Source organism: Phoxinus phoxinus (assembly GCF_949152265.1).
Source record: "Phoxinus phoxinus genome assembly, chromosome: 5".
NCBI classification, from domain to species: Eukaryota; Metazoa; Chordata; class Actinopteri; order Cypriniformes; family Leuciscidae; genus Phoxinus; species Phoxinus phoxinus.
Genome location: NC_136880.1, coordinates 23,044,900 through 23,066,416, shown reverse-complemented (window position 1 = coordinate 23,066,416; position 21,517 = coordinate 23,044,900). Strand labels below are relative to the sequence as shown.

Here is a 21,517-nt window from a genome sequence, read left to right as displayed (position 1 = left end):
GTAAATACAGTACTGCAGAGTGTGTAAATACAGTACAGCAGAGTGTGTAAATACAGTACTGCAGAGTGTGTAAATACAGTACAGCAGAGTGTGTAAATACAGTACAGCAGAGTGTGTAAATACAGTACAGCAGAGTGTGTAAATACAGTACTGCGGAGTGTGTAAATACAGTACTGCAGAGTGTGTAAATACAGTACTGCAGAGTGTAAACACAGTACTGCAGAGTGTGTAAATACAGTACTGCAGAGTGTGTAAATACAGTACTGCGGAGTGTGTAAATACAGTACTGCAGAGTGTGTAAATACAGTACTGCGGAGTGTGTAAATACAGTACTGCAGAGTGTAAACACAGTACTGCAGAGTGTGTAAATACAGTACTGCGGAGTGTGTAAATACAGTACTGCAGAGTGTGTAAATACAGTACTGCAGAGTGTAAACACAGTACTGCAGAGTGTGTAAATACAGTACTGCAGAGTGTAAACACAGTACTGCAGAGTGTGTAAATACAGTACTGGAGAGTGTGTAAATACAGTACTGCAGAGTGTGTAAATACAGTACTGCAGAGTGTGTAAATACAGTACTGCGGAGTGTGTAAATACAGTACTGCAGAGTGTGTAAATACAGTACTGCAGAGTGTAAATACAGTACTGCAGAGTGTGTAAATACAGTACTGCAGAGTGTAAATACAGTACTGCAGAGTGTAAATACAGTACTGCAGAGTGTGTCTGACAAAATAGAAGCTGGATGATTTACAGTATATGGAAAGTGCCAGGAGCTTATTGTAATAATGAGGGACCTGTATTTTGTCAGTTTATCTCTCTGTGATCTGCTGGTTTAATTCCTCTGCTGTAATCCTATTACACCACACCAAATTATTACCGAGATGTAACCATGATGTCCATGCAGACAGAGACATTATTATCCGAGACAGAGCACGGAAAAGAAAGGCAATCGCAGCAAACGGTCAGGTAAGAATGACATTTCTCTAACTCTTCTTCTGGTTAATGACCACTGCAAACATGGTTTTCCTTGTGGGATAGTAGTTCTGTATATATACTCATATATTATTTTTTTTTGTTGCTGTTTTTGAAATTACTATACAAGGCCTGGTTCAGACAGGACATTTTTCTAAATAAAATAAAATAAAATAAAAACTTGGCGAACAATATATTTCTGATAATTTTTTATTCAAATGCAAAGATTTAAATGTTCTGGTCTATGATACTGCAATAACATACAAGCTTAAAACATGCATAGGCCTTAGACTTGCTTGCATGAATAATGCAACATTTGGAAAGGGAATATGTTTATGGGAGTGAAAATATGTCAAATAGAGCCAATTAGTCGGACTGAACAAGATTACTTCTGGCGTGTTTGAGTGCGTCTTGTTCACAGCATCCAGTGTAGTAACTGATCAGCACATTTCTTTAAGCCAGCTGCTGACATACACATTGGAAGCACTCTGAGAAGGCCACATAAACATTAGGGGTTTGTTTTTTTCAGATTGCATGCGGTTTTACATTTATTCAGATGTATGTGTGTGAAGCATTGCTACAACTGCCACGCAATCAGTCTCAGAATGTATTTTTATTTGTAAGAAAACAGAAACACTGTGGGCACTTGTGCAACAAACTCATTACTCACATCAATATAATCTGATTGCAATCTAATCCATCACCTATAAGAGAGTAATCTGCTAATTCCACCTCAACCTGGATAATTGTAACAGACCCTGACAGTGTCAAAAACTCATGCAACAGAAATAAAATCTACGTTACACGCTAGATAACATCAGAATGACTACACCAGTAAACGACGGTAAACATAAAACTTCCCATCTGTTTGTTCGTCTCTTATGGTCTGGAAATATAAAAAGGAGTGAGGAAATGTCAAGCACTTCAAGTTATTTTGTTAGAGGATGTTGCACAAAATGGGCATAAGATCTGTAATATCTATCAACAGGTCTCCATAGAAGAATCATCATGTCAGGTTCACCTGAGATTGAGGAACTACCAGCAACACAAACAGGTAAAAAAAAATAAAAAAATAAAAACTTTTAAAAGAATGACTAATTAATGAAACAAAGAAAGATCCACATTATAATTGGAGAACAAATCATGCAAAAATCTATTGATTATACAGTAATGATGAGATAGTACTGGAGATTTTCATCATTATGCCGTGATACGCCTAAGATTATCTTTAATATAGAGGCTAAATTAGACTGTAGACCTGGAAACTGATTTAAACTAGATTCATCCATCAATCCATTGCAACTCAGGGCCCAAAGGTGTGATCCATGACTGGAGGAAATTCAAACTTGAGAGTGAGGACCATGAAAGCATCCCTCCCAACAAGAGAGAGCTCCTCAGACAGATGTCCAACCCCAGATCCAATAACGACAACACGCAGGAAAAGATAGGCCGCAAGGTATTGTGAAAAATACCCAACTGATATCTACACAACACAATGAGGAAATCATTTTAATTCCAAGAATCCAAATACACATGGCTACTCATTCTATAGGATTAATATTTTTCACATTTTAAAATGATAGTAGTCATCAAAATCATAAAATAACATGACATGACATCATGCAGTGAAAAAATAAGAAAGTTAAATAAATTTTCATGAGGGAGTCATAATGCTTTATAAATTGTATTAAATGCTACGCTACGGTTTGGAGTCAGTGATATTTTTTAAAGAAGACTTGTATGCTCACCAAGGCTCCATTTATTTGAACAAAAATACACACAAACTAAAGTAATATCATTCAATATTAATACAACTTAAAATTATTGTTTTCTATTTTAATATATTTAAAAATTTTATTTATTCCTGTGATAAACATTTCTTCTTATTATCAATTATCAAGAAAACAGAAACAAATTATGCTTATTTTTTGGGTGGAAACCGTGATAATTTTTTTTTCAGGATTATTTGATAAATAGAAATTTCAAAACAATAGTATTTAAAAGAACATTTTTTTTTACAATTTAAATGGATCCTTGCTAAATAGACATAATTCTTTATTTTTTCCTTAAATTTTCAGTTAAAGTAATTCATTAATAAAAACATTTAAGCTTCGTTTTGTAAAAAAAAAAATCATACATAGGCAAAATAATTTATAAATAAAAATTATTATTAATTTAGAATTTCAATTAAATGGTTTGTAAGATCATCACAATATTTTCTGAAACAATTCCGTCAAGCGTGTCCAGATTATTGACTGGCAGTGTGAGTGTTTTGTAATGTTTATTAACATGTTGCTTTGTCTGACCACACGCAGATGAGCGTTCATGAATACGAGATGATCCAAGAAGAGGACGAAGCGTGTCTGCGTAAGTATCGCAAGCAGTGCATGCAGGAGATGCACGGGCGGCTGAGTTTCGGGCCTAAGTTTGATGCCGTGTTTGAGTTGGATAGCGGGGAGGCCTTCCTGGATGTCATTGAGAAAGAGCACCGCCTGACAGTAGTGGTGGTGCACATCTACGATGACGGGATCGCAGGTTGTGACGCACTCAACAACAGCTTGACCTGCCTGGCGGCAGAATATTCCACCGTCAAATTCTGCCGAATCCGAGCCTCTGCCACCGGGGCCGGCGAGCGCTTTTCAGACGACGTTCTGCCCACCCTGCTGGTGTACAAGGCTGGAGAGCTGCTGGGCAACTTCCTGTGCTTCACAAAGCACTTGAATGAGGAGTTCTTTGCCACGGATGTGGAGAACTTCCTAAATGAGTACGGCCTGTTGCCAGGGAAAGAGATTGCAGCCTGTCCCGATGAGGAAGAGAACACGAATGTTGACTAATGGAAACTTAAAGGGTGGAAGTGAATTATATTAGTCAACCTGTCAGACTTGTTTCTGAGATAGATTGAGTAGGACTCTGTGACTACTGGGCCATGCCTCCAAAAAACACGCACACTTAAAGGCATTTACTAACAAGTAATTTACAGCAGTTCAATTCTTCATAGTGTTATCAAAGGCATACAGTCATGCTCGTTTCATTTCCAATGAGTTTCCATGGCTTTTTGATCTTTCCAGTAGCTTTTGATTACTGAAAAGTAGAAGAAAGTGAAACAACTGATTGATTTGTCAGAGCCATATAAGACAAGTTTGAGTCCCAAACTGAGGTCCTTTCCTGATCCCGTTTCAGACTATTTGTCTCAAAGGCAAAAATCCCCCACAAAAATCATTTTCAGGGGAAAGAAATATTTACTCACAATTTGCACGTTGTAATGGTTTGTGAAGAAGCTGATGGAATATTTTATATTGAATGTAATAAATTGTAACATACACTACCATTCAAAAGTTTGGGGTCAGTAAGATTTTTTATTCATGTAGGATCCATTAAATTGATCAAAAGTGACAGTAAAGACATTATAATGTTATAAAAATTCCTATTTCAAATAAATGCTGTTCTTTTAAAGTTTGAATTCCTCAAAGAATCCTGAAAAAATTGATAGTTTCCACAAAAATATTAAGCAGCACAACCGTTTTCAACATCGAAATGTCATCGCTCCCGAATGTTTAATATTATTTTAATATTTTTTGAGATCCAAAACAGCATATTAAAAAGATTTCTGAAGGATCACGTGACACTGAAGATTGGAGTAATGAAGCTGAAACAGAAACATCACAGGAATGAATTACATTTCAAATTAGACTTAAAAAAAAAAAAACTGAACCCAAACTTTTTGACCGGTAGTGTATATTCATCACAGAAATTAAACACTCCTGAAATGTCCTTGTTTTCCATCTCCAACTCTGATTTCAAAAGAACGGAGAATCCATATTTTTTTTAAATTAGTAAGGCTTGTCACATAGAGCAATTTGGTGTGAAAGTCAAATTTCCACACAATGACACTGTACTTGTCATCTATTTTGTATCGAGCCACTATCTGCTTAAAGAATAAATTATATCAGAAAAAGTGTGATTTTATGTTGTCACGCTACACTAAATGAATCGGAAGACTTACTTCAATGAACGCAGAGAGGCCAAGAACCCTCCTCTGTCTTTTATGTCTTCATGACTATGCAACTAAAACTTCAGGTAAAACATGTCCTGACATGTACCCAGCTAACTCAAAGATCACACAATCACAGGATTACTGAGTGTTTGAGAGAGTATTCATATGCAAGTGCTTGTGGGTTTAGGTCAGCATATCATTGTGAAAACTAAATGACTCTGTTAAGGATACACATGATGATTTTGGTACTTTAGAACGTGGGTACAACCATTAAGGTTTGATCTTAAACTAAGAAAAAAAAAATGAAAAGAAAAAGTAAATAATAAATATAAACTAAAGTTCACCTAAATGTTTCACTGTCCATGCCACAATATTTACATGGATTTATTTTAATTGATTTGCAATGTAAAAATCATAAGGTATGCACTACCAGGGGGTCCTTCGTCTGTGAAGGTTGAAGATGGCTGATCATCTCACACTCACGCACACACACACACACACACACACACACACACACACACACACACACACACATACACACACACACACACACACACACACACACACACACACCCCTTTCGTGCCAAGCGGTTACAGAAGCCAGAAGAAACTGGTTTGATAATGACATGACAATACAGGAGAATACTGGCACAATACTAGAAAAACCACAATCATTCTGCAAAGACATGTAGGATAATGACAGTTAACGCTTTTCATTTGATCTATTATTAAGGTTACACAAGTGACAACATGTTACCTGTAAGAAATCTCATTCCCCTCTCAAGAAAAAAAAAATGATAAAAACAAAACAAAAAACAAAACACATGATTGTGTAATTCGCCCTTAAGTTAACTGCCACTGGTATGTTATTACCCAATTAACTTATTTAAAAATAATATACATTTTTGAGCAACACTATCAAAAATATGTGAACTGTTTCAAAGTAACGGATTTGTCTGTTCTGTTATATAGTCTAACTTTTAACGATTATATTTGAAATCTTTTATAGTGTATTGAAAGATTCTATAGTATATTATACAAATATACACTCACTTGTACATTCATACAGACATATTTGCTATTTCCAGTTTCACTCACTAAAATACAGCAGAGATGTGGCTGTGGCAAGGAGAGCAATGGTTGCTGCTACTGCCACACCTGTGTGTTTAAAAGAGAGAGAGAGAGAGAGAGAGAGAGAGAGAGAGAGAGAGAGAGAGAGAGAGAGAGAGAGAGAGAGAGAGAGAGAGAGAGAAAAATCACAAAAAGAAAATAACAAGAACATGGAGTCACTCACACTGTATCATTAGATAATGTATCATTAACAATTTTGTCGAGCCCCATTTAATACCATGATACAAAGAGAATGATTTATTGTATTAATAAGAAGTAAGAAATAGAGAGTGATTTAATATTTATACTAATAATTATGAATAATATTAGGCACTTACCAGCATAGTATTGAGGGGCTTTGTGAATATGGGGATTTTCAACTTGAACTTCTGAGATGACATGTTTTCTGGAATCATCACTGTGGCTGTCAGTCATCTCCAATTCGGGCGAGAATACTGGGGGGGGGGGGGGGGGGGGGGGGGAGAGACATCTAGTTAAAGTAGGCTTTTAGGACCGAAGAGAGAGAAATGCAACCAGAGGGGAAAAAAACAAAAGAGTAAAACAATCTCCTCTTTCCAAGTAGGAGGCCGAGTTTTGTTGTCATAAAGACGATAATCCAAAATTCCCAAAGGGCCAGTTATTACAAAGGCATCAGACATTCGATAGCCTCCGGTTAAACATATCACTTATGTTTTTCCTTTTAACCATACATGGAAAAACATTTGTGGGCTTAAACTGGTTTGAACAAGATGCGAGGTGTAGCTGGCCATTATTTTAGAGGGGAACGAGGCGGGGTGTGTCTATATGTGCTCCTTTGAAAAGGTTTATCACTTAGCATTCTGTAAATCACACACCTATACACATTCTTGACCATTTAACCAGAACGTCCCTACAATGTGCTCAGTCATCCTTGAATCCCAAAGACTTTGCAAGGACTTGCTCTACATTGCACAACACCCTAGTAACAGGTTAAAAAAGCCTAGAGGTGATACAAACCAATACAATTGTGAAATTTTATGAGACACTCAAATAAAGTGAGAGAATTAATTAAATCCTAAAGCAAGGGTTCTTAACTCTGGCCTTCGAGGTTCACTTTCCTGCAGAGTTTTGCTCCAACCCTAATCAAACACACCTGAACAAGCTGATCATTAATCACGGACTGAAATCACCCACTATACCCTCATTCACTATTCCCTATGTTAGTCAACTAATATAGTGTGTGAATGAATGAGAATGAATGAAAACAACTAAACAAGTGAGTGAATTCGCACACCGTGTCGGAAGGGCTGTCGTTTTTGCGTAGTTTGTGCCTGCTGTTTAATCGTTTGAAACTGATAGAACACTGGCACCTCCAGTAGTAAGATGAAAAAGATAGATCTTGAACTCTGTCATGGAAACTATGTATAAACCTTAATTTAACAATTTAATAATCAATTAAAAATGAATTTATACCACATTCGATTAGTGGTTTGGAAAATGGATGGCTGATTCAGCTGTGAGCGCCATCTTCTGGCGAGACGCAGGAATTAATTTGGCGTGCGACTTTCACGGTGCATTATGGGTATTACGTAGCCGTTGAGCACGATCGGTTGTACACTCATTGTTGTGGTGCATTGTTGTGGGATTGAATGAGTGCACCACTAAACAACGTCCTCTATGGTTTTTGACCCCACTACAAATGGCTGTCCTTTCAAATTGTACCCTATTAAATGTAGAGGGGTGTTTTCGGACACAGCCAAGTTCTTTGGAAATACTAAAAAGTTAAAGGCAGGTGAGTTTGGTCAAGATTAGAGCTGAACTCTGCAAGAAAGGGGACCTTGAGGTCAAAAGTTGAGAACCCCTGCTCTAAACTCTCATATTTAAATATGGGAAACATACACTGATTGCTCTCCAGACTAATATCTATGTCCTCTTCTGGTGTTTCCCAGTCCAGCATCTCTTTAAGACGATCGGCCACATCAGCTGTACTTTCATCTGGGAACATGTAGTCACAGACAGACAGGCCGGAGAAGGGCATTGGGGCAAACACACGCCGAGGAAGAGCCTGCTGCCCAGTGCACAGACCTAGAGAAACAATATGGGAACTCATGTCTTGAATTAGGAATACATTTTTTCCTGTACTATGTACAACATTTTTTTTTTGTCCTATGTACAAAATTGACTGAAGACAAAGGGTGGCACCGTACTGCCATCTAGTGCTCAGTTTGATGTTTGCAAATGTTTATAGAACTTGTGGAACAATGTATAGTTGACCTTAAAAATGAAAACTCTTGAGATTTACTCTAAATGTTTTGTTCCCAAAATTCTTAAAAATATCTTCTTTTATGTTCCACAGAAGAAAGAAAGTCATACAGGGTTGGAACGACATGGGGATGAGTAAATGATGACTGAATGTTCATTTTTGTGTTGACTTTCCTTTCAAGGTCAATATGTATGACACGATGGACCACTTTACCTTTGCGACTCCCTTCACTTATTAAAAGATCTTCCAGAAACATCTCCACTCTGGAGGAAACCGTGTTTATGATGTCTCTTTTAATGGCCTACCAGTGCAAAGGAGAAATTAAATCAGTATCAATCAATAACAGGCAAATACGCAAAAGTGTATTTAGACAGGTATTTTGTGTGAAATAATGTTCATGTTATGGCTTATTTTGTCTAAATAAATGAATAATAAACCAATAAGAAATCGTTTTAAATGCTAGTTGAAATTAATTCAGGCATCACAACCTTAAATATATAATATGAAAAATGTACATTAAGATATGTTTACGATTATATTGAACAGTTATTTAATTATTATTGTTCAAAAGATGTTGTTACTGCAGATGACACCAAGGTAATTTAAATGTTAAATGAGGGAAAATAAGCATTACCAATTAAATATCTAATATCAATACATATTGTCTTATAACTGATATGGTACCAGTAACCAGAATATGACTTATTCCTAAGCATAAAGCATTGAGAATAGGCTTTAATGACCTGTACTGCATGTCTGGCTTTGGGTTTGTTGTTGTGGATGTAGGCCCTGCAGTGAACCACCCCTCGAACCCTCACGGAGCCACTGCACAGCTGAACTAGTGCACTGGACCGCTCATCCAGCTCTGGCTGCTCCTGTCACATCAATATTCTCATTATACCGTTGACTACACACATATATATCCCATTGATAATGTTCGTTATTATGAGATAAGATTGAAATGAGCTCACATCTGAGACAAGGATCCGTGCTGGGAAAGTCTGACGATGGGTTGTCTTTAGGTTCTTTTTCTGAAAGAAAAAAATATATACTTCATCTCAAATTTTAAATCAATATGACAAGAGAAATGACAGAATTATGTTTTTACCTGTGCCGAGATGAGTTCAGAGTCATCTAATGCCTGTCTGCCACTTATGAGACAGTTACCAGCCTCAATCTGTTTAGCCCACCTCGTAAGACAATCCTGGACATGGGGGGCAAAGAAAGATACATTCACATCAAAATTCTACACAAAAATCCTTCACAAATACAACACTGTCTTGTCTTCATATACCCCATCTGACTTCTGTCTCACCTTCATGCACTTGTCTGTGTTATCAGAGGAAGATCCTGTCAAAGGGATCTGCAAATCCACCTCAACAGAGCAGGTCAACATGGGCCAGGATGACGAGACACACGTCTGATACTTCCAGTCTGCTGGCTTGGCCGAACTCTATAAATCAGTATAGGGTTGTCACGATACCATACACATATCTCACGATAATATACCAGCTACAGCATCAAGATACCATGCAGTTTCAGTAGGCTTAGTGAATCATTGATTCGGTTGATTTGTTCAACAACTCGGATTCAAAACAAAACTTTGTGTAGAACTATTTTTGGTAGTGAAATAGAGCAAAAACATAAATAGTGACGTTGTGTCTAAACTGTAATTTCATAATAACGTTTTGTTTTTATTGAACTGTTGTACAAAATCAATCACATTTGCAATCGTGCTGATATTCGTGTCATATTACTGAACTGTCATGTTCTAAATATAAAAGAACAACTCATACAAGGGCATTTTTGCCCCCATATTTAGAAATTTCCACCTCTGACTGGAGGGAAGTATGTATATTAAAACATATAATACATTTATAATGTATCACATTATAAAGATTGATATGACTGATAAGAACCTTGTGCAAATACTGCTATGCTGATGAATGGAATTGCATTCGACATTGCAAAGATCTAGAAATGTTCTAGAAACAAACCATTACATCTGTTCCAGAATCTGTCAAATGAGCAAAGGAATACATCCTTATATAAAGATATTATGATGTTGAAAAGTAACGTTTAAGCTGCTGATTTTAAAAATTCTTTCAGTCTCTTTCCCGCAGTGCAAACAATGACGTGCAACATCTAATTGTAACATGAACTGGGATCAGTGAAGCGTCGAGTCTTTTAGATGCCACGGAACCCCAATATAAACATCGGTGTGAGGACCCCTAAAATGTATAAAGGCATCTATCTTTTATAAACACATTTATACAGTAAAAATTAAAATTAATAAATGTAAAATGAGTTTACACTATAATATTGTTTCTACTCACTATAGTAATGTACTGTTAAGGTCACAGCAAAAAGGTGGCAGCACTCAAAAAGACTGTCTTGTAAATGTTCTTGCATAGATCCATGTTCAAATGAACGTTTTAAATTGTGTACCTGACGCAAATACAACATAACTTACAGTACTACCGTTTTGACGATACTACTGTCATACCCAAAATGTCTCTCACCTTTGGATCTTTTACATCAAGCGTTTTGCAGACAGTTCTGTACATTTTAAGTCAAGGATCATGCAAAGTTATTCATAGTGGGTGATGCTTGTAGATCACAGAGATAGGGATGTAGTGTGCAGGATACTTCTTTGTTTTGGAGCAGATGTGCAGGGTGACTCGATCGGTCACATCCTCCTCTGTCAGTTCCCACAATCTTCCCTTACTTATGCATTTATCCATGGCAAATATAAGCTACAAAAAGAGATCAGCACAAAAATAAGTGATGAAGTTATGATGGCCAACAAAATCATCTTTAATAAAAGCTAAAATGTGGTCCAGTCAATTTTTTAATTATTAGTATAATTTAAGTAAAATGTCATTTTTTAAATAACCTAAAATAAAATTCATAAATGTTTTTTTTTTATTAAATAAAATGTATTTAAAAAAAAAAACAGTACCCTTTTCAACGTGTTTTGGGCATCTTTGGAGAGTTCAGGTGGGGTCACTAAAAACAAGCCAAGAATACAAAGACCTCCTGGTAACATGCGGGACACCTAGAATAGAGAAAGTCAAAATCCTTACCTGTACAACTAAACTATAAAAACATTTCAAAGCCATTGTGTGTGAGTGGAAGACATCAGGCTACCCACCTGCCTGGCATGTTCTGTGACCCACTCCACATCAATGTCATCTAGTGGGCCGCTTCCTCTAGAAGACTTCAGCTGCCCCTCACTCTCCCTCTGAGGAGTCTGCACGGCCAGCACCACAAAATCTCTCTGAGGAGAGGACTGTAAAAAGAAAATGTTAGGATAAGTTGTTCTGGTAACTGACAAGATTAAATATAGGTTAGTTTTGTTTCCTCACCTGACCAGCCAGGAATCCAGTCACACATGATCCGGGATCTGCCAGAAGACCACCAAGATATTTTTCCACAGTTTCATCCACAAAGTAACTCCTACCCATTCTGCCTGCAAATAAACAAGAATAAATATCAATATTGTGTCATATTAACCTGTTTGCAAGTTATAGCTGTAAAATAACTATAAAACATGTGTTACACTTCCCAAACAGATGCCAAATAATGTTAAAATACCTTTATACGGAGTTTCACTGACAGGTATTGCAGTTATTAAGGGAAAATTTATTTTTTTACTATTAACATTATTACCTGAACCTGTACCAGAGCAAATTAATCATTAAATCAGTGTCAATCTTCTCAATGACAGTAAATTACAAACAAACTGGAAAACGTGCATTTAGTCAGCCTTTTGATCGTGACAAATATTGTGTGAAATAATTTTCATGTTATGACCGATAACCAATAAAGCGCCAGTATTAAAATTAAAATAGTATTTTGTCTAAAAAAAAAACCTAAAAAACACTAATAAATAAAATAAATGACTTTGAATGCTAAAATTACATTTATGCATCACACATGTGTACAGTATGAAAGATTATTATTATGCCAGAAATCACTGTTTCTACAGCTAATTTCCAAAATATAGAAGAGAGACAGTTGAATGACAGTCTTGAATGAAAACTAAAAGTAATACATTTGCAAGAGTAAACTTCTTTATAAAATCAGTGAGAATAATGACGTTTTACGAAACATTCAATGTAACAAGGATGTTTCTGAAAGAATAGCAAAGAAAATCCTCCAAACGTACCTTCAGATCAGACACACTTCTCCAAACAGCTGATGAGTTCTCAGTGGAACCAATACGTGTGACGCGTCGTCGCATCAATCACACGCAACTCAATTCAAGCGACCTGATTGGACAATAGGCTTGAAGGTCCGTGCTGCTTTGCGACTTCAGTTTGTATCGCTCACATATGACGTAGTGGCAGTAGCTAATGCTAACTTTTGCTGTGAGCCGGAGAGATGGCGGCACTTCTTCAGCAAACGCTGGAGAGAAGTGAGATAAACAAACTGCCGAAAGCAATTCAGAACAAGCTCGAGAAGGTTCTATCAGAGCAGCAGACGGAAATAGACTCACTGAAATCCCAGCACGAGCGGTATAAAGCAGACTGCGGTGAGTAACGGTAGCAGGCGAGCCAGATAGTCATTCAATAGCTGTGTGTCTTAAAAAGTAGTGTACTGCATGACTAGACAGCATGTTTAGGCATCATAAACGCGTTTATGCAGATTGAAGAACAAGTTGTTTGGGTAATTATTCTGGAGAGGCTTGTATCTTCTGCATAAATTATCTACCAAGTTGAGTCTACTTAAAAGTTTTGGGTAACAGTTATAAATAACGTTAGTTAACTAGTTATTACTGAGATGTAGTGACAGGTCACAGATTATGTTTGTCTTCTCCATTTAAAGAATATGTGTGAAATTATGTTAAGAAATAAAGATAATTTCTTATAAATCTATAAAGCATAATTAATTACTTCTCGTGGTATTTTTATTCCTAAATCAGCTGTCTTTATAATAAATGGTGTCAAAAGAGCTATTGGTATTAATTGTCCCAGTGAAACATGTTTGTTTTTAATCACCAGAGCAACAATACTTTAATCTTGAGAAGAAGCTAGCTGAGAGTCAGGAGCAGTTCCTGTCCCAAAGTAAAGAGTATCATAGTATTAAGGAGGAGAATGTCCATCTCAGTAAGTACTGTGCTTTATTCTATTTTTATATATGGATTGTATTGATGCAGAGCTCTTGTATAACGTGCTTGTGCTTCTTTTTTTTCTTTTCTTTTTCAAAGCTGAGGAACTTAAGAAGTTGAAAGATATAGAGGAAGAGCAAGGAACAACGCAAGAGGTAACTATGAGTTTCTCACCTGCCATGCTTCGTATGGGCCTTAATATTTTGAGCAGTTAAAGATGATGTAAATATCCCAATGTTTTTGTATTTCAGAGTACGCCACCAAGAGCCAAGTATGAAATCGAGGCAGAAAACCGAGAGCTCTCACGGTTGCTTGAGAAGAGATCTCAAGAAGTGGAAAACTTCAGTGGTATGGCACTATTTTTTACATCAGTGATCAAGGTTGTCATTGACATTGGAGTTTTATGTCAAGATTGTTTTCATTTTAAAGGATTAGTTCACTTTTAAAGTGAAAATTCTGTCATCATATACTCACCCTTAAGTTGTTTCAAACCTGTATGAATTTCTTTCCTCTGCTGAACACAAAGGAAGATATTTAGAAGAATGTCAGTAACCAGACAGTTTCTGGGTCCCATTGACTTCCATAGTATATATTTTTCCTACTATAGACCAACGCTACTTTTGCGTCATCGAAGGGTAACGCCCCTTTTTGGGGGAAAACAAACGGATTCCCCTGAGAACAGATCTCGGTCTAATAAGTTTCTTGACAGCAAAAATGGCACAAATATACACACTCTTTGCCGGCTGAGGACCGTGAGTGGTATTTAAAGAAGCTACTGGATATGGGGATACAGAGGTGTCCCTTTGAAATGGTCGAAAACTGGATTAATGACCCCACGTAGTGGCCAGATATGGACTATTCAGAGTTTCAGACATCTACCACTGTCTCGTGGAATCACCAAATAACGTTAGCCTATTTTTTTTGTCATTAACACACTCACAGTATGACAAACTAGACGATGTCTAGAGGAGTCGGTGGTTTACTTGGATCATATTTCACTTGATTTAAGCTATTGACAGTTTTGTTGTCGACTAGCTAACGTTGTTAACGTTACTAGTTAACGTTAGAAAGACGAAGCTGCTAGCAGCAGTTTAGTTGGTATGATAACGAAATTAAAGCCAGTAACTAGCAAGTACACTACTTCATGTTAAATACACATAGTTTGGGGGGTTGAATTAGTGACACAAGCAGAAACCAGCCAAGTCCACTTTAGTCCTAGCCTGCCACTATTTCAACAGTAAAATCAGTTAACAGCCAAGGTAGCGTGCCTAGTGAGAGCTAATCACGTAACTTTAACGTTAGCTGCTAGCAGCTTCGTCTTTCTAACTAGTATAGCTAGTCGATAACAAAACTATGTCAATAGCTTAAAATAAATCAAGTGAAATATGATCCAAGTAAGTTAAACCACCGACTCCTTTTGACATGGCCTCGTCGTCTAGTTTGTCATACTGTGAGTGTGTTAATGACAAAAAAAATAGGCTACTTACTCTTTAAATACCCCTCAACGTCCTCGGCCGGCAAAGAGAGTGTGTATGTTTGTGCCATTTTTGTTTTTTAAGAAACATTTTGCAGATCTAGAGCGAGTTCTGTTCTCAGGGGAATCCGTTTGTTTTCCCCCAAAAAGGGGCGTTACCCTTCGATGACGCAAAAGTAGCGTTGGTCTATGGAAGTCAATGGGAACCAGAAACTGTCTGGTTACTGACATTCTTCTAAATATCTTCCTTTTTGTTCAGCAGAGGAAAGAAATTCATACAGGTTTGAAACAACTTAAGGGTGAGTATATGATGACAGAATTTTCACTTTAAAAGTGAACTAATCCTTTAACTGAGGAATTACCGGTAGAGGGCTTTTTAGTTGCACATAGCATTATTGCTGTACAGAAATGTGGAAACTCTTCATACCAATTTTGATACTGTTTGATACATAATGAATATGCTGATGTTCTGAGTTCTTTATAAAACTTAATTATATTAACAAATTAAAGTTAAACTGAATGGAATGTAACAGTTAAGTATTTCTTAGTTGTTCAACTAAAATGTCAATCAGAAATAAATGTATCATTAGGGTAATTGCCCACATGCATAGTTTTATTTAATCAATCAAATAATTGTCATAAAAAATTAGCCTTTTTTTGAAAATGTCTTTTTTTTTTTTTTTGTAATGTCAAAAAAATTTGTCAAGTAGTTGTTCATTTCATCAGATAATATTTCTGATTCGATCATCACAATGGAAAAGGAGGACTGAATATTGTGTGATATAATAGCGGATAATGTGTTCTATTGTGTACTGCACACTTTGGGAAATGTAACAGGCCACACTTTTTTTTTATTTCAAACAAAAATCTGTGCACAGTATGCATACTATACTGCATTTAGTAGTAGTATTCCTCTCTGAACATATCCATTGTTTTGTGCAGTTTTATATATATATAAATAAACAAACCAAAGTACCAGTACCTTTGATATGTGTAATAGCTAACATGTCTCTTATGGTCAATATACAGAGGATCTCAAACGTCTCAATGACAAACTCGCAGAGACCAGCACAATTAAGATGGAGCTCCAGCTTAAACTAGATGAACTTCAGTCATCTGAAGTTTCCATTCAGGTAACCAGTGACTCTCATTTAGTTGTTATTTGGTCTCTAATATGATTAATTAATACATCTGACCATTGATTACATATTTTTATTTGATTATTTAAATGGTTTACTGTGTTTCTTTCTCATCAGCATCGTGAGAAGCGAATGGAGCAAGAAAAGGAGCTTCTCCAGAACCAGAACACATGGCTGAATTCAGAGCTGAAGAGTAAGACGGACGAGCTGTACACAGTATTCAGAGACAAGGGCAGAGAGGTCCTGGAGCTCAAGTGCTCTTTAGAGACCAAGAAGGAAGAGGTGTGAGGAATTTTTGAGACGTGTATTTAAATATTGGGCTGTATTCTTATTAGACCACCTGCCTGCATCAATCATATATCTCATAATCAGGTGACCAGACTTCAGGACCAAGTGAACACGCTCAAGAAAAACAACGACAACATGCAGAAGAGTACTGAGAATCTGATGAACAAACTCAAAGAGGTTCACTATCCCCTTCTTATTCTTGTTTGCTCTACCACTTGACATAGAAGAGAAATTTTATCAAGGTGCGTTGTTTGTCTTATATTTTTAGGCTAAAGAACAACGGGCCTCCATGGAGGAAAAGTACCGCAATGAGCTGAATGCTAACCTTAAACTCTGTAATTTGTACAAGGTCAGTAAATGTTGATATTTGTTGTGCAGCGTCCAACGTTAATGTGTGGTATGATTCAAATCTGAATCCTTTTGTTTGTTCACAGAATGCAGCAGCAGACGCTGAAGCCAAGAATGTTGAATTGAACAGAGCTGTTGAAGAGCTCAACAAACTGTTGAAGGAGACAATGGAAGGTTTGAACAATTCCTTTATAATGATTTTTTTCTGATTCATTCATTACACTGAAAAAGGAAGGTTGAGCACATTACATTGTGGGATATAATAGTACACATAGTGTGTTCTATTGTATACTGCACATTTTGGGAAATGTAGAAGGCCACCCTGGTATTGCATGCACAAAATCTGCACAGTATGCAAATACTGCAGATATAGTAGGGATATCAATAGTATCAAAATGCTTTTCTGAACATATCTATTATCTCTGTCTTGTTTTGGTTGTGTTTACAACTTTTCTCTCACTGTGAATGTTTTAAATGTACCAAATTGAAATGCCTCTTTTATCAACAGCCAATAAAGTCACAGAGAAGAAGCTGTCAGAGCTGCAGGGTGTGAGGGAGAATGCAGAGTCTGATCTACATGAGAAGGTCAGGAATCTGGAGAAAGAGCTGGAGAACTCTAACACACGCCTTGCTGACTTTAAGAGAAGAGGTAATGCACAGACAAAAAACCTGCCTGAGTTTGTGTCGGTTTTTGTTTTAGGCTGAAGAATCTTTTCAGATTCTTGAATCATGTAATTGTGCAAGATTTCAGTCTGAATTTGTATACTTCAAAAGGTGTTCCAGCACTCACAGAAGAGGAGCTGACAAACCTCTCGCCAACTGCAGCTGCAGTGGCCAAGATTGTTAAGCCGGGCATGAAGCTAATGGAGGTATAAAATGTTTATCACAAAATAATTCATAATTTTTTTGTTCCATTAGCATGATTGATTTCAGCAATATATTAGGTTTGTTGTTATAAGTAACTTGTCGGTATTTGCTCTCAGTTGTATAATGCCTTTGTGGAGGCACAAGACCAGCTGTACCTGGAGAAACTGGAGAGCAAGCGTGTGAACAAGGTTCTAGATGAGATAGTTCTGGAGGTGGAGAACAAAGCTCCTATCCTGAAACGCCAAAGAGAGGAATATGAGAACATGCAGAAGTCCATGTCTAGCCTCTGTGCCAAACTGGAGCAAGCTATGAAGGTTTGTGAAGATTTGCACATATATGAGAGTCGGCAAAAGAGAAAAAAACATGATGGTCAATCAGAAGATGCTAATCTTAGTCTTTTCTTTTGTATATCAGGAGGTCCATCGGCTGCAGAAGGTGACAGATGAAGCAAATAAGAGAGCTTTAGGGCTGGAGAGAGATAATCAGAGATCAAAGAGACAGTTAGCAGACATGTCTGAACAGGTAAGCCTCTTACAATAAACATTGAGATGAAACACCTTGTTTCAGGCTCAGACAACACAGTAATTCTGATCACAAAATCAACATACTTTTCCCAATTGTTTTTTCATGATTCAGGTAAGTGTGCTGCTGGTAGAGGTGGAGGAGGCACGTGGTAATCAGGTGGTGCGTGAGGACTTAAGCTCAGCTGTGAGCAGCAGCTCTGAGGTCCAGGGCTCACGGCAGGTGGCCTTCCGAAGCGTCCAAGAGCTTCAGCAGCAGAACCAGAACCTTCTTGCCCAGATCAGGGACCTGGAGGAGCAGAGACAGAGGGACCAGAACCAAGCTAAGACTGCCAGGTACTGACCTTGTGATCTTGGGAGTGGCATATAGACCACTGGAATAAATAAACATATTTCATCTTCGAGAAGATCTGCCAGAACTAATATGTACATTGCCCTGCTATTCTTCAGTAACACTATGAAGATCAGTAAAAGAAAATCAGTATCTGCTCTTTCAGACAAACAGAGATGGAACAGAGTCTGGAGAAGGTTCAGAAGGAACTGGAGCAGATCAAAGATCAGCAAAACCACCAGAAGCAGCTGGCTGACTCTGCCATCCGACAAAGAGACATGTATCGTATCCTGTTGCAGACAGCCGGAGTCGAGCTCCCACCACAGGGTGAACATTTACCCCTTAGACCAAAATGCCTCTCCTTTGTATTGGCATTTGATGAAATGTTAAATCAAAGTCCTGTGGTTGTGTTCAGGTTCAGAGGCTGGATCTCAGTCCACCACTCCCAGCAGGTCAGGACCCATGTCCACTAGATCTACACCCTTGAGGTCTGCAGCTTCAGAATCTGTCCAGGCAACTCAGGCTAAAGCAGCACTTAAACAGGTTAGGCTGTTCTCTACTTTAAAGAGATAATTCTTCCAGTTTCTTCCAAACCTGTATGCTTTTTTTGAATGAAAAGAGAAGCATAGACATTCTGCTAGACTGTTCTTTTTGTGTTACAGGTAAATTTGAACAATTTTCATTTTTGGGTGAACTGTTTCTTATAAAATGACACTGTAGCACATCTCATTTGGACATTTAATATTAACCATTAAACTGCATGTTTTCACCCCTCAGCTTAATGATGCCTTCACAACATATAAAAAAGAGAAGGCAGAAAACGACAAGCTTCTGAACGAACAGACAGAGAGGCTTCGTGGTCAAGTGTCTGACCTGCTCTCACAAAAGGCTAAACTGTCCTCTCAGCTGGAGTTCGCCTTTAAACGGTGAGCACAACTTGTCTGAAAAATCTCAGTTTGCGTGGGATCTGAATTTAAGTTGGCTTTTAATGTTATATTACCTCACTTTAACTTGAGCAGTCCAGCCATAGCTGTATATTCGTCCACTAGAAAATCAATAAGATCGTAAATTTGTGCAGCATTATGCAATTTTTTGTATTTTCTACACTATTTGAAGTTGAAAGTGAGCAGGAAGTAAACAGGAAGTTTTGCGTATGTATAATGGTACATAGTACTAAGTGGGGCAGAGGGTGACTGAGCCCTCCCCAGTTCTACAGCGTCCCACAGTTTTCCAATGTAAATCTGTGGTAAAAAATGGAACTTCAGCGCACTCCAATTTAGAGCTATTGGGGCAGATTTGAGACTGCCCTGCTTATTTTCATGTTGCTGTTTTCTCACCCGAATTCCTCTACAACTTGCAACATTCTAAAAACATTCAGAGGCAAAAAATACTGTAAGACAATTCTGAGATAACATTCTATGCCTCTGTCGTGTGTATTTAGAGCCTGTCAATCAACATTAGAGTGCTACTTTCAGGCTGAATAACGCAAGGACTTTTGACCTCTGCCAAAAGTGTTCAGCATGTGTTCAGCGATTTAGAATATAGAGCTTACAAACTGTTTATCCTGAATCCTATCCTAGTTTATCCTAACTGTTTGAATCTACCCTACTTAAATTTACGGTCCGGATTTTGATTAGTTTTGATTTCAACAATAATAAAAAATAATATAATTCTCAAAATTTGGTGGAATTTTCGTAATGGTATTTAAAATTCAAATTTAATTGACAGTGAATATTTTTGAAAAGCTAGTTTAATTCAAATTCGAACTCATGATTTGAAAAGCATTGAATTCTTACATTTTTTATTGGTCCATTGCAGGTACGAGATGCTTCAGGAGAATGTGAATGGCTTCCAACGAGAGATTGAAGCCCTGCGGGAGAAGAATCAAAAGATGAATGCCACTCATCAGAGACATGAGCAAATCATTCACACAATGACTCAAGATCTGAGGGAGGCCAATGAGAAACTAACCATGGCTGAGGTGAGGCAAAGTTAAATACTTTATGGACCACCAGCAAACTAACATTCAGTTTTTTTTTTTGTCAACTTTTTGTATTTTATTTTACCAGTTGCGTGTTGAGAATACCCGTAAGGAACGAGACATTCTGAGGCAGGTGGAGAATAGACTTTCCCAGGAGAAAGAGTCCGTCCTGACTGAGCAGCGAGGCCAGAATCTCCTGCTCACCAACCTCAAATCCATTCAGGTAGAGTTTGTATACATATCCCAACCAACTTTGTCAAAGCACTCTACTCTTTGGCCTTATTCTTAATTTCCTCATGTCACAGCTTTTTATGGAGCGCTCTGAGACTGAGACCAAGCAGCGCTACAACAACCAGACCCAGCGCCTGGAGAAAGAGATTATCCAGTTAAAGAAGAAACTGGAACACGAGGTGGAACAGAGACACTCACTGGAACGCAACCAAGATGTAAGCTTGGAAATTCAGTCCCTTTTTTTTTATTAGTGAAGATTTACAATGTTCAACTTGTTTATCAAACAACTTGTTTATCTAACCTATACAACCCCACAAGTGGACCTGGCTACACCTAAAAGACTGTTAATAATGTCTTAATTCTGTTGGCTAGGTTCAGCTGCTCGAGGTTAAGAAGCAGTTGGAGGCACAGACAGCACTACATCAGAAAACTAAAGAGCTACTAAGAACTGCTGAACAGCAGGTCACCTCCATGAGACAGCAACTGAACAGCGAGAACCTTGGCACAGCACCTAAACAGCCTGTCAGGACATTACCCAAAGGTAAACACAGAAATTAGAGGATGGAGTTGTGAGTGTCATAATTTCCAGTGCTGTAAATATTGTTCCTGTTATGTGCAGTTTCAGCTCCTGGCGTTCCTCAGCAGGAGGTAGATGAGCTCCATGCACGTCTACAGCAGGCTGAAGAACAGAACTCTGACCTGAAGGAGCGTTTGAAGAACACCACCACCAACGTAGAGCAGTACAGATCCATGGTGCTCAGCTTGGAGGAGTCTATAAACAAAGAGAAGCAGGTGATAATTAGGGATGTTAACCGATGACCGTTTGACCGATGGTTGACCGTATCAACGTTAACCGATTCAAGTTGTCGTAGTCAGTAAAAAAAAAAAAAAAGGATCTCTAAATT

The 21,517-nt window shown here is 37.6% G+C and overlaps 3 protein-coding genes across 5 annotated transcripts in view; 2 read left to right on the top strand and 1 right to left on the bottom strand.

Moving 5' to 3' along the window:
* Window positions 1–707: 707 nt before the first annotated feature.
* On the top strand, window positions 708–5,257 carry pdca (phosducin a). Its single transcript, XM_079612573.1, has 4 exons — window positions 708–967; window positions 1,962–2,027; window positions 2,281–2,429; window positions 3,289–5,257. Exons 2-4 carry the CDS (start codon window positions 1,982–1,984, stop codon window positions 3,805–3,807), a joined length of 714 nt encoding a protein of 237 aa, XP_079468699.1. The 5' UTR covers window positions 708–967; window positions 1,962–1,981; the 3' UTR covers window positions 3,808–5,257.
* odr4 (odr-4 GPCR localization factor homolog) lies at window positions 1,569–12,630 on the bottom strand. 3 transcript variants are annotated; one of them, XM_079612571.1, is made up of 15 exons: window positions 12,491–12,590; window positions 11,688–11,791; window positions 11,474–11,611; window positions 11,282–11,377; window positions 10,969–11,075; window positions 10,842–10,878; window positions 9,635–9,772; window positions 9,428–9,523; window positions 9,291–9,350; window positions 9,063–9,194; window positions 8,533–8,620; window positions 7,956–8,141; window positions 6,416–6,532; window positions 6,021–6,125; window positions 1,569–2,456 (listed from the first exon to the last, which is right to left on the bottom strand). In XM_079612571.1, the coding sequence occupies exons 2-14, from the start codon at window positions 11,784–11,786 to the stop codon at window positions 6,058–6,060; spliced, it is 1,362 nt and encodes a 453-aa protein (XP_079468697.1). In that variant the 5' UTR covers window positions 11,787–11,791; window positions 12,491–12,590; the 3' UTR covers window positions 1,569–2,456; window positions 6,021–6,057. The 3 variants fall into 3 exon arrangements, with proteins under 3 accessions (XP_079468697.1, XP_079468696.1, XP_079468698.1); XM_079612570.1 differs by lacking the exon at window positions 1,569–2,456 and having other exon boundaries at window positions 5,251–6,125; window positions 12,491–12,630; XM_079612572.1 differs by lacking the exon at window positions 1,569–2,456 and having other exon boundaries at window positions 5,317–6,125; window positions 9,063–9,188; window positions 12,491–12,555.
* The window catches only part of LOC306998462 (nucleoprotein TPR-like), a 24,821-nt gene continuing 15,924 nt past the window's right edge, over window positions 12,621–21,517 (top strand). The window contains exons 1-22 of the mRNA XM_079612559.1: window positions 12,621–12,856; window positions 13,326–13,430; window positions 13,532–13,587; window positions 13,684–13,780; window positions 15,936–16,039; window positions 16,163–16,327; window positions 16,418–16,510; window positions 16,602–16,682; window positions 16,768–16,855; window positions 17,190–17,330; window positions 17,456–17,550; window positions 17,665–17,862; window positions 17,963–18,070; window positions 18,185–18,405; window positions 18,567–18,727; window positions 18,816–18,943; window positions 19,178–19,326; window positions 20,219–20,381; window positions 20,470–20,604; window positions 20,687–20,827; window positions 20,985–21,153; window positions 21,232–21,404. Of these exons, the coding sequence (XP_079468685.1) occupies window positions 12,706–12,856; window positions 13,326–13,430; window positions 13,532–13,587; window positions 13,684–13,780; window positions 15,936–16,039; window positions 16,163–16,327; window positions 16,418–16,510; window positions 16,602–16,682; window positions 16,768–16,855; window positions 17,190–17,330; window positions 17,456–17,550; window positions 17,665–17,862; window positions 17,963–18,070; window positions 18,185–18,405; window positions 18,567–18,727; window positions 18,816–18,943; window positions 19,178–19,326; window positions 20,219–20,381; window positions 20,470–20,604; window positions 20,687–20,827; window positions 20,985–21,153; window positions 21,232–21,404 (2,922 nt within the window). The 5' untranslated portion in view covers window positions 12,621–12,705. The remainder of the gene's footprint in view (window positions 12,857–13,325; window positions 13,431–13,531; window positions 13,588–13,683; window positions 13,781–15,935; window positions 16,040–16,162; window positions 16,328–16,417; window positions 16,511–16,601; window positions 16,683–16,767; window positions 16,856–17,189; window positions 17,331–17,455; window positions 17,551–17,664; window positions 17,863–17,962; window positions 18,071–18,184; window positions 18,406–18,566; window positions 18,728–18,815; window positions 18,944–19,177; window positions 19,327–20,218; window positions 20,382–20,469; window positions 20,605–20,686; window positions 20,828–20,984; window positions 21,154–21,231; window positions 21,405–21,517) is intronic.